This window comes from Pezoporus wallicus, unplaced genomic scaffold, assembly GCF_028554395.1.
Source record: "Pezoporus wallicus isolate ANWC-B61680 ecotype Strahan unplaced genomic scaffold, APGP_CSIRO_Pwel_v1 scaffold_6446, whole genome shotgun sequence".
In the NCBI taxonomy this organism is placed as follows: domain Eukaryota; kingdom Metazoa; phylum Chordata; class Aves; order Psittaciformes; family Psittacidae; genus Pezoporus; species Pezoporus wallicus.
In genome coordinates this window covers 7054281-7067608 of record NW_026636264.1, presented here as the reverse complement: position 1 = coordinate 7067608, position 13328 = coordinate 7054281, and the positions used below count along the sequence as shown (strand labels likewise).

Genomic DNA, 13328 nt, shown 5'->3' with positions numbered 1-13328 from the left:
CTGATGGGTATTCATAAGAATCTTGAGCAGCAGATGGCTAACACAGAAAATCTCATTCAGCTGAAGTAAATTTCCAGAAGGTTCAGAAGACAGAAAGTACACTTTGCAATGAATTTATAGAATGGAACTGATAAACCTGGATTCTAGATAACCACTTTCAAAGAAAATATAAAAAGGTCTAAGCTTTTATTTTTTTGTGTGTTTCATTTGTATAGTGTTTGCAAATTCCTCCTTAAATGATCATGCTGAATTTGGCAGTAGCTGCATTAGGGCATCTTAGAATTGGAGAAAAAATTCTCTTTGAGAAAAATGCAAAGAAAAGATTCTTCGTAATACATTGTAAGACAACTGTATTGTAGTGTATTTTATCAAACACAATTATCACATTCAAATAGAATTCTAGAATCATAGAATCAACTAGATTGGAAAAGACCTTTAAGGTTATCAAATCCGACCATTCCTGCAGGACTGCCAAGACCACTACCAAACCGTATCACTGAGGGCCTCATCTCAAGGTTTTTGAATGCTTCCAGGGACGGTGGTTCCACCACTTCCCTGGGCAGCCTGTTCCAATGCCTGATCACCCTCTCTGTGAAAATTTTTTTTCTAATATCCAATCTAAACCTCCCCTGGTGCAGCTTGAGGCTGCTGCCTCTTGTCCTATCACTTGTTGCCTGGGAGAATAGACCAGCCACATCCTCTCTCCATACTCCTTTCAGGTAGTTGTAGAGAGCGTTAAGGCCCCCCCGAGCCTAAATAACCCCAGTTCCCTCAGCTGCTCCTAAGAATTGTGCTCTTTTTTCTAGGGAAAAACTGCCATGCATCATACCTGAATTTTTATAGTTTTTCTGAATGCTATAATCAGCTTTAGAATTTGTGTTTACAAAATAATGTATTTTTGAAAATGCTTTGATCCTGTGAAAAATTTTGCTTTTTTTTTCCCAGTATGTATTTTTCTGCTACCACTAGGGGTTGCTCAGCTTCTTCCCTCTGATAAACACTTTCAAATTGTAAATATTTGTAATTCAAACATTTGGACTTTCTTGAAGTTACATGCTGTGGACTCTGATTAGAAAAATAGTCAAGAAATGTATTGTCATTGTTCTAAGGCCTGAGACTTGGAAGTTTAATACTTGGATTGTGCTGATGTGCATTGTGACTTCCTATGATGCAAAATAGTATTTATAAAACTCTAGCTAATAAAAGTTATAATTTATAATTATTTATAATACTCTTACAAGAATAGGCTTCAGTATTCTAGTTACTGTCTGTTGTCCAAAGTCATTTCAACAGTGCTTGCCTTTCTGAAACTAATGTCAAAGTATTTCACTGTGCACATGCTTTGCAGTCTAACCGTCCGCTGAGATCCTTTGACCTCTCTTTGCTTCTATTTTTACAGGCCCAGCAGGATTATAAAGATTCCTAAAATTCTTTTCCTTCCTATAGGGCAATAATGTTCTATGTGGACCCTTACTAGTAGATTTGATGTCTTCCCTGCTTTCCATCCATAAAACTTTGTAGTTTCATTGATAAGACAAAGGTTTTAGTGACCCTTCCACCATTCTCCAGAATTATTTTGCTTAAAAATTCGAGAGTAGTAGATTTTATTTTGCACAAGTTATGTCTGAGCCAGTACCCCAAATTATTACTTGTTTTATGTCTATGTGTTCCATTTTAAAGAAATTAATATTGTTAACTTTATTCACAATCAAAGGTTTTATTGCACTGTCCTTTCCTGGTTTTGTTGCAATTGTAAATAAGATCTTTAAGGTGGAGCTGATAGCATGGTCTTCAGCTAAAGCTGCATCCAGCTTTTCACCAAAAGACATTACTCCCACGTGCTTGTAATTTTTCTAAATGTTAACTGTTTATGTTGAAATTTTCCACTTCTGGCACCTGCCTTAAACTTAATAATTTAGAAATTTTCCATTAAAATGGCTCAACTGTGGCAAGAAATAGTATTATTCAGATAACTGTATCCTGGGCCACATTGAAAGAAGCGTGACCAGCAGGACAAAGGAGGTGATCCTGCCCCTCTACGCTCCTCTCGTGAGACTCGGTGTACTGTGTGCAGTTCTGGTTTCCTCAACATAAGAAGGGCATGGAGCTGTTGGAGCAAGTCCAGAGGAGGCCATGAGGATGATCAGGGGACTGGAGCACCTCCTGTATGAAGACAGGGTGAGAAAGTTGGGGCTGTTCTGCCTGGAGAAGAAAAGGCTGCGTGGAGACCTCATAGCAGCCTTCCAATATCTGAAGGGGGCCTATAAGGATGCTGGAGATGGACTTTTCATCAGGGACTGTAGTAATAGGACAAGGGTTAATGGGTTAAAACTTAAACAGGGGAAGTTTAGATTAGATGTAAGGAAGAATTTCTTTACCTTGAGGGTGGCAAGGCACTGGAATGGGCTGCCCAGAGAAGTGGTAAATGCTCCATCCCTGTCAATGTTCAAGTATAGGCTGTACAGAGCCTTGGGTGACATGATCTAGTGTGAGGCATCCCTGCCCATGGCAGGGGGGTTGAAACTAAAAGATCTTAAGGTCCTTTCCAACCCAAACCGTTCTATGGTTCTATGATTCTGTATCGTCTTTTCATCACCTCTTTAATTTGGTGGCCATACAAACTTGTTTTGATCAGTAGAATATTTTTAAACTCTTCCAGTAAAATATATTATGCTTGAATTAAACTGTTTAATTGACCTAACTTTTTACCTCTTTTGTTTCACTTTTTAAACAAAATACTTGGAAGTAAGGGCTAATTCACAGACAAAATAGGTATAGATTGCAACACAGAGATTGTATTTTTCTCCTCCCTCCTTTAAATAATCCTAATTAGGTTATTAGAGTGGTATCTGTGAAATCCAAATTTAAATCCCTTGATTTGAAGCATGAATTTTACCTTGGCTCTCCTTTTTCTCCAAGCATATTGTACAGCCATTGAAGTAGTCAGTAACAGTTTTTCTGCAAGGGGATTAATTTCTTCTTGCCATAAAAAACTCCAATATATGAACTGGAATACAAGTATAATTTCTCAGAAGCTGAAACCCAAACCATGATGTCAGAGGGTTATTCTTACATTATTTCTAATACTGTAAAATTTTATATCTGCTATATCATGTGTGTTTATATACACTACATGTAGAATTCAGTAAGTCTCTGAGAAAGAACACAGAATGAAAGCAGCTGATGCTGCAAACACATAGTTATGGCCATTGCCTTACTTATATGAGTGAGTTGACCTTTATGACAGCTAGTTGTTTGGGTTACTATGCTTTTGAGGTTGGGCTGCATCTATGAAATTGAGATGTTTCAGGTAACTGATGGAAAAACTAAACTCATTTTCAAGTGTGTTTGTAGTATGGCTGGAATGAGTTAAACACGGGTTCCTTCTGCAAGATGTATGACTATTCAGAGGCATAGAGAAGACCAGCATGGAAAAATGGAGTGCCTATGTACAGAGTCTGTCAAGAACTCATAGGATGCTCAGGGCTAGTTAGTGGGAAAACAGACTCTTAAGGGCAGGGTTAGCATAAAATGGCATTGGAACGGAAATCAGACTTGATTTTGAAGAGACCTTCAAAATCCTGAAATAGGTTTTGATGGTCACCTTCAATCTCTGGCGATTTTTTTCTTGTAACTGTGAACATTAACACATTTTATGTTAATCACTTACATTATGTGACAAACTCAAGTGATTGCCTTACTCATTTTCCTTTTAGCAAGATCAGGAGGGTTCAGTTTTTATTGGCTTTCAACCTATATTGCAACATACCACTCTTCCATGTTATTTCACTAATTCAAAATTCGCATTTGCTGTAAAAGAAAATTGAAATATATCTCCAGACTAAATTGTCTTACCCAAATATTCAAACTTGTTTTGACTGTGTATTCCTCAAGAGTATGTTGGGGTTTTTTTACCTGAAATAGTGATTTATTCCAAACCTATGCTGTATAAAATGACATTACAATTTTCATATATGACAATCTGGGTGTTCAGTCATTTGAAGATTGTTTTGCCTCAATTCAAAGCCCTGGTTGAACAGGTGAAATGTAGAATTGAAGTTGAAACAGCATTTTCAGTACAAAACAGTTATTCCACAGGTAGATTAATACATGAATAAGACTTTGCTTACGGATAACTTAGGATTGTTATACATACAGCACAGCTCACAAACTGCAGAAACAGGGAAACTGAGAACTGACATCTAATATATAGCTGCTCCTCCATAAAGGATAAAAGCGTATAAGCGTATACTTTTTCTCATAAGGATTGCCATACTTATTAGTGTATTTTTTGGGTTTACATTCAAATACATATGTCCTTATATAAAATCATAGAATGGTTTGGGTTGGAAAGGGCCTTAAAGATCCTGTCACTACATGCTCTTGGAAACTGTCCCTCTCCAGATTTCTTGTAGGCCCCAGTTAGGTACTGGAAGACAATTACAAGATCTACCCACAGCCTTCTCTTCTCCAGGCTGAACAAGCCCAACTCTCTCAGCCTGTCTTCATACGAGAGGTGCTCCAGCCCCCTGATCATCTTCGTGGCTATATACATATCTATGAAATATTTATATATAGCTATGCATTAAATTATTTCTGCCATACTTAATAGCTATTTTTTAAGTGATTTGTCATATTGCAACAGAGTAAAATGTTCATAAATGTAGCTAAAGGAGAGGAACAGAGTTAAAAATAGCAGTATCTGATCTTTAGTTTACTGCAGTTATGCTAATAATAAAATGCTGGCTTTTAGCAAGAGAGAGGAAAATAAAAAAGTTTGTGCATACTCTGCCAGGATGCTATACTACATTATGTGAATCTGGTGTTATCAGAGATAGGGTATACTAATGACTTAAGTGGATGTTAGGAAATCTATTGCTTTCTCATCAAGATTAAAGTGTCAATGTCCAGAGTAATTCTACCCCTTTGAACATGGCAGACCTGTGTTTTCTTTGTTTTTTTTAAGAGATAAACCTTTAGCAATGTGGTAAGGAAAACAGAAATTAATCACTTAAATCCAGTATTCTGCTTCTGTCCTGGTAGGCTCATGGTAGCCTGGGTACACAGAAACTTAATCAATTCTTTTAAACTTTTTCTTTTTTTTTGTAATATTAATTATTATAAACACACAGCAGCCCCTCTGTGGTATTTGAAAGCTTGAGCTTTGCTGTGTAGTTTATGCCCAATTCCGGTGTATTTACATATGGAAGTATGGCTCACAAACTGGGAAAGAAACACCCAGAATTCAGAGAACAGGACTTTTAGCAGAGAATAACTGGGACCCAGGAAACTGAAAGATCTTCAACAAACTTAAAGAATTATGCTATTTCAAACAGTGGCAAGAAAAAAAGTCAGCTTTTAAATTCAGTAGGATGTTTAGGGAAAGACAGATGCTGAAATCTTGTACATGTTCTTACAAATCATATTCAAAGCTCATAAGAGGAACGTGTGTGTTGAAAAACATTTGATTGAAAAAAATGGGATTTATAAAACAGGTAACAGAACAGTCACTAAATATCTTTTTCAAGAGAAGTGATTCTGTCAATGAAGCATGCAGTAAATGTTGGCAATTACATGAAACTGTCTCATTAGATAAACTTATTTCTAGAGAGGTAAAAATATATGATACTAGAAAATGCTTTTAGATGTATAGTTTAATGTTGCCTTGTGTGGAGGCAGGCTTTGAACTCTATAATTCTTGTGGGTCCCTTCCAACTCAAGCTATTTTGTGATTCTGAATGTATTTCTGTATCTGACCTTTAGAATTTCCTAGTATAAATCCACATTCTGCTTTGGTTGCTGCTGTGCAGTGCATAAGATAAGAGCGGAAAGATGTTAAAACTGTTCTACCTTCACAATGTATTTACATTGCTAAAAGTCAGCATTTTTATAGACTGCAAGAAATGTTTACTAATTTTTCAGCAAGTCTGCGAGATCTGCTAGGGCAGTCCCTCGGCTGAACTAGGGATTGTTTTTTAAATTACATTCACACACTGCATGGTTCTGGGTCTTTCAGGATGGATGTACTGGTCAAATAGTTTGTTGGGTTTTTTCTCTGATGCAACAGCTCCAGTTCATTCAAATCTGCCAACAATCTGTTATTTGTGTATTTGTGAATAAGAATCAACTGGGAAGACAGATTCTGATTCTAGAAGATGAAGAAATAGTTTCCTTCATCAGTTATTCTTAACCTCTTCCCCCATAAATCAGACTTTGTTGGAAAACTTTTCTGAAAAGGATAATTTCAGGGCTTTGAGTCTCCTCATTAAGACCTTAACTTCAGTGAGAGGATTAGTTATTTGTTTTAAAATGGAAAAAAAAAAGTCTCTGAGAAATGTTTCCATTTCATTTCTGTCTTTCAAGTAACATCTAGACACAGCCTCATCTATGAAATATTTTTTAAAACATCATTTTTCCTATAACCTGCAAATTTCAAAGAGGTGAAAATGGGTAAGTTTTACCTGATCTCCATTCTTATTTTTTCAGATAGCCAAAATGACATTGAACATAACATAGATTGTAAATAACTATGAAAGTTCTCATCAAATTATGTCTTTGGATTTTATATATAACATTAAAATGATTATTAGTTAAGCAGTTAAGAACTTCTAGAATTAATACTGCATATGCATGCCCAATTTTTCTCCATTTTTTGTCTTATGACAGTTTCCAATTTTACAGTCCCATACTATTTTTACATAACCACATCAATCAAATTTGCGGGGTGGATGGAGCCTGCTCAAAAGAAATTTATTAATGGGCTAGAAACAAAAAAGGGACAAATACATTGTGGTGCTCTGCTTCAACATTTAATCATTTAATAATTCTAATAGTATTTGAAAACTAGCGTTATGAACTCCAGTCGTGAATGATTAGGTTAGTCTGTGAGACTCAGGCACCTGAAACAGAGATCCTGAGAAGCAGCACCTGAGCACTGAGATGCTAAATTAATAAATAAAAAGCAATGGAGAGAACCGGTTAGCTGAAAACATGCTTCCTACAGAGTTCTGTACATTTACCTGAGGACTTCATTAAAACTGGAAGTCAGAACTTGAAACACTGAGATAGAGTGTTCAGATCACTTTTAAAATCATTCAGTACAGTATGGCTCACTGAAGTGCCTGAGTGCCTATGGGATTGGAAACTTGAGTTCTTTTCATCCCAAGAAGTTTGAACCTGTATTTCTAGCACCCTAGATGTGAATTGGGTCCTTTGAAATACTCAGGTTCATAGATAGCTAGTTTCTGTACCTTAGATAGCTTGGGCGGGGAATGAAGCACCTGGCAGTAAAGACTAGGGGTGTTGATAGGAAGCTTTTCTCTAGTCATCCTACACCTCTATAACTGTTTTGGTGTGTTTGGCACAGTATAATGGATCTTTTGTGCAATATAATCACTAAAATCCTTTCTGAGTGGCATTTGCTTTCTTGGCCAAATCTTCTGTAAAATCAATACTGTGTAGTGCCATGTACATCACGTTTTTGAAACTTGCATAGAAAAAAAAGTATTTATTTATTTGCTTACTTATTTACATTTAGTATAACTTATTCATGTAATTTTTATTATATATTAATTAATATAATTAATTATCTTAAAAATGCCATTGGTATCTTTTACTTCGCAAGGAATCTGAAATATAACATCCTATACACACACATATAACACACAAAAATTCCTCCAAATAAACCAGTCAAAATGATCAAAAATAGCAAGCAGTGTGAAAGGTGAGGGGCCTGGGTTTTCAGTATAGGTATTGTTTTTCTTCATTTATCTTCAGAAGAGTGTTCCCATTCACCTCCTGGAATTGTGAACACTCAGCACTTCTTTTACAGAAAATGTCAAATATACATATAGCAGCTCTTTAGTGTAATAGCATCCTGACAGAGTCCTTTGGCAGAAAATTCACTTGTCAAGTTTTCTTAAAATTTTACTTGTTGCAGTGTTGTTCTTTCATTGGTGTCATGAAAGATTTCTTAGGCTCGTCCTTTCTCAGTGCTTTCCTGAAATGAAATGGCTTGACACAGCTGTTCTAAGTCTTGAGATATACAAGTGACCTCTTCAACTACTTGTAAGTGTTCCCTTTCCTAGAATACCAGGTATGTGAGCAGGCTGGGTTTAGATTTCATGCAGTAGGACATAAAATAATGCAGGCAACAGGCAATGGAAATAATTGTACTTGTATCACACAAAAAATAAGCAAATCCAGAAAATGGAAAGATAATACACTCTATGAAAGTTTTTGTTTCCTAGAATATTCTCACAGATTGAATCTAATTTAATCATTGGGATTTCCAGGTTTATTTCCCTATAGCTATTGATCACTAGAAAATGAATAATTCTTGAATGCTTTTTTAGGTCTGCAGAAGTAGTTCTAGTTATGAATTTCCACAAGAAAATGTGACATTCATTTTCATTACAGAGGAGGATAGAAAGGCAAATAATATATGTAAATATTTTAATGAGAATGATAAACATCTTTAATGCATGAAAAGATGAAATTGTATGAGACAACAAAATAAATGTAAATGAACTAAATTTGCATGAACTAAGTAAAAGTGACTGTCTTTAAATGAGGAATCCTTTATTCTTTAGTTCCTAACACTTCTGGAGGTTGCCTCAACTGAGATTTTGTCTTGCCATTGGGTTTTGTTTTAAAAGGAGAGTAAAATTTTATATCATGCAGGATCAAGTCTATTTTCAGCCTCTGAAATATAAATGGGTAGAATTTTTTAATCTTAATTTTTAGAAGTTTTAACATTTCTTGTACCCTCCATATTTACCAGTTTAAGCTAACCTGCTAGTGGAACAGGATTCTTAAAATCAATCCTTAGAAGATTTTTCCCCTGTTTAACTTGCAAATTTTAGAAACACATTTAGCTATGCAGGGGCAGCTTCCAAATTAGACAACAAGTGAGCCTGACACCAAGAATTTCTTTTTACTGTTCTTTTCCCATCTGAAAATTTCAGTTAGTTCTTAAATTTGCTTGATACAGAAAACTGGACATATGCTTTTTCCTTGTTTGATGAAGTTCAAGCAGAGTTTAACAATATAATTTAGCTAAACATAAAGGTTATTAAATAACTAACAAAACATTATTTATTCTTTTCTGTTAGGAAGACACAAGTTTGTACCTTTAGTTTGAAAATGTTCCCTAAAGGTAATTTTCCCTACACTTGGTTCTTTGTTCTTCTGTTTAGTTTCTTTATATCAGATTGTAACTCTAATAGAAGACTTCACCACCTTCTGAACATTTAGTGCAAGATAAGAGATAATTCAACCATAAAAAGTCTTTCAGGACTCACTAAGCTTTTTGTTTTACAATTTAAAATATTTGTACAGCTATGAACTATGCAATATTATGGTCTAACAATTTTATTAGAATTTTAAAAAATATGTTTACTATGAAAATATGTTCTTATTCACTAGCGAACTGTACGCAGTCTTTGGTAAGTTTTCTAAGTGTTAATTCTATCATAATTACTAGCGGATATTTAATCACTTACCTAACAGATAAGTGATTACCTAACAGGTTAACAGATTTTGCTACTTGAAACATTTTCCATTTCAAGTCATTAATGAAAATAAGAAATCTTTATTGTATAATATTGCATACCTAAGTCAGCTTCTCTTAGCTCCTCATGACTTTTTTTTTTCAAATATGCTTTAAAATGAGTTCTGTGGAAGTGAACTTTCGCAAGAGTGTATGAGATTGTGAAAATAGTTGATATGCTTGTTTTCCTTTATGTTTATTTCTATTTTGAAATCTTGTACTTTCAAAGCCATGTATTTTCAACAGGGTCAGGCATCTCAGTGTTTGGGTGGAGAAGTAATAATGAAGAAAATGCCTGTATGGTACCTACATAATGTTGTCCCAGTGGTGGTTCAGATGGCACCAGTTACTCTTATTCATCACTGCATTAAAGTTCAACAAAGTTGGGGGAGTGGGTGGGACTCCCACATGCCCTTACAACTAATCTGTCTTCTTAGATCAGATGGTATTTCTTTCTTTCCAAAAGATGAGAAGCAGGGGTTTCACTGCGGAGAGGTGTTAATCGCTATGATTATAATAGCTGAGAGGTATTTTCTGTGTTTGCCAAGACAAGGCTTATCTTCATCACTTGTGACATTTCGTATGAAAATAATCATATTCAGTCTAGTATTATGGAAAAGTTCCAGTTTGGGGTAGACCCACTACCAAATCTGCCCTGATTTTCATGGATTCTCTTCTATTTTGTGAACTCGCTTACATAACCTTATAGAGTACAAGATGACACAGAGTGCATCCTGTGTCATAGGGCAATCCAGAAACAGTAGTGTTGTTCAGACAAATCTTGTTTCTTTTTTGATATTGTAGAATTTATATAAAACTTACAATTATAATTGTTAAACTTATGCAGCTCTTTCCTCTGAATGTCATCCCCAAACTGCGTCATTTCCTTTTGCAATTGAACATGGGTAAATTTTGACTTGATGGAAGCATTCATGGTGCTATGACCCGAATTTGTAAAAACATCAGGCTCAATATTGATTGTATTTTAGCCTAAGCTGTCATTAATGAAAAAAAAAATAGTATCAGCAAAAAATTGTTCCTGTTAAATGTAACAGTCTGGTTTTATGCCTGTATTTCAGAATTTTCATCAAGAAGTCAAGAAAACAGATGATTCAGGAAGCGTGTTAAGCCTCGACAGTCTTGAGGCTGGAGAACAAAGTGGAAATTACACAACACCAAGTGAATCATCTTTGACTGCACCGTGTGACTGTACCCTCTACAATCCAGACAAATCACTGACCAGGAATAATGGTTTGCTTTATACAGCTCAAAGTACTTCTTCTAAAAATATGCATCTAAATAATTGTGTGAGAAATGTAGCTTCGCAATACTACCACAACTTACCTACTCATGATCTTTTAGCTAAACATAATGTTCTAACTCCTGCTGAACATGTAAACACTTCAGAGGAGGAATCAACTGCTTCTGACAGATCTGGAAAAAATACTGCAGAGTTCTCTACCTCTGGTAAGCAAGAAATCTCTGTAAGCAATGTGTTTAGTTTTCTGCAAAATATAAAAGAAGAAAGAAGCAAGCCATCTTCTGGAACCACTTACACATTAGCCACTTGTCATGCTGTTTTGAATCCCAGCAAAACCTGGGCCAGCCCTGAGTCTATTCCAGGAGAAGGAGTTCAGGATCTGATGCAAGATCAGAGTTTTAAAATGACCCCACAAAAAAGAAATGCATCTGTGCAAACCTCTAGTCAACCTATTGCAACATCTAAAATCTCATTTCCTAATCAGGGATGTTCCACTGGCATTCCCAGCACAGCTGATACATTACCAAAGGACAAAAACATCAGTATGGAGTTTCTAAAATATACCTCAGGAAAAATTACTGTAACAAAGGAAGAAAATATTAAAGGTATTGATTACATTAATCCAGGATCATCTTTATTTCAGGACATACCAAATGCCTCAGTTCTGTGTGATGTTAAACAACAGAATAACAAAGAGGAAGAAAATGGAAATATGATTGAAACTATGTCACTGCTGTCTGATACAGAGTTCAGATCTGGCACTCCTGCGCAGCACAAAAACCTGAAAAACAATATTCTTGAAAGAGAAAGAGAAAAGTTTCTTGGTAGTATCTTAAAGAAGGATTGTAAATATGAACCCAGTCATTTCAAAGCTGTGGTTATGAACCACGGGATCAGTTTTGGAACACAGCCCATGTCTTCTATCAGAGACAGTATAGAACTGGCAAAAATTAAAAAGAAAAGTGCAGAAAACAACAAATACAATAGAAAAATCAAATGGTGTGATCAAATTAACCAGATAAGAATAGAAAATAATGAAAAATGCTATGAAGAAAACACCAGTGAAATATCTTCTGCACAGCTGCAATATGTTCAAGCTATAAATAATGCTCCTAAGATTAATTTAAGTATTGTTGCTCAACCTTCAAACCCGATGTTCATAAAAAATCACCAGGAAAACTCTCATATATCAAAACCAAACGTTAATACTGAAGAATCAAATAGAGAATGCACATCTCTGAATATGTTTATGTCTACTGGATCTGTTTCTGCAAAAAAAGCCTGGATGGTATCAAATGATGAAGAAAGTAAACCAGCAGTACATGGTAATAATTCTAAAATTAATGAAGGTAGTCAGCTGAAAAATAGGGCAGAAATAGCTAGAAAAACAATCTCTGCAAGACCCCAGCCAAGATTTATGACTGAGAAGAAAACAGGCACTATAATCCAAGCACAGTTGGCTGCAGAAACCAACAAAACTCGAAAATCTCCAGGGAAATTCCTAGCACCTCACCCACCATCCATACCTCTGCCAAGAAGCAGAAGTGGTGAAAATGCAGCCAGCCCTGGGTGTCAGCCACTCCTGCCTTCAAGTCTTCCAGCAACCGCTACAAGCAGGAATGATTTAAATGAAAGGTATGTTGTGTTAGCAGATCAGGTTTTAAATAGAAACGGTACAGAATACAGTCAGAGTATTACTTGTCATTCTGACTTGTCCACTGTGATTTTTACACCGGGCTGCAGTGTGGCCAAGCACGGACCTTGGGAAAAAAATACTTGTTCTGCAAAGAGTGTTCAGATGAGCGCCTGTCAGGATCATTCAATAACCTGCACTGGAAGAAGACCTGTTAACACAGAAAGTGGATTACATCGCCATCATATCCCAGCAGCTGGAAAAACAAGTACCTCCCGGCAAGGAGTACATAGTGCCCAAGATCCAAAAGGCTCTGCTACTGGTAAGAGTCATGTTTCTGGGTCTGGGGAGGGGGTATGTTCAGACAAAAGTCTATTTCAGTTACATCACGAGTTTGTTTTCAGTTAAAGCATCCAGCCTTTCATCCATTCACACAATATAGGCACTTTTAACAAGTTTTCACCATTTGTCATTGTTATTTCTGTTCTAGAGGTGCCCAGAGGCCTCTCAAACATCAGTATCTTTTTTTAATAGCTTTCTACAATATTAAATGAAAAGGAAGTATTTTCCCTGAGATTATATTCCTGACTAATGAGCAGATGTGACAGGTGCTCTAAGTAATTATATAGAAGGAAGTGACTAAGTTTATGAGCAAGTTTTACAAGGTAGCTGAGAGTTGTAGCTTCTTGTCCAATGGTCACCGATACGAGAGTGAGAGAAGCGCATATCTGCCATGTTTTTCAAATGCTGACAGTGTAAATGCCTAAAATGACTATGTTTTGGTCCTAATAACACAACTAATGCTAAAAAAAAAAAAGTAAATTAAAAATAAGGAGCTTCTAACAGATTAATTTTGCTCTGCTACAAAGTATGTCTGATTCATA

At 35.8% G+C, this 13328-nt stretch overlaps 1 protein-coding gene across 1 annotated transcript in view; it reads left to right on the top strand.

The window, feature by feature from the left end:
- CEP126 (centrosomal protein 126) overlaps positions 1-13328 on the top strand; it is a 41057-nt gene that overhangs the window by 17678 nt on the left and 10051 nt on the right. The window contains 1 exon segment of the mRNA XM_057399767.1: positions 10630-12766. Coding sequence (XP_057255750.1) covers positions 10630-12766 — 2137 coding nt within the window.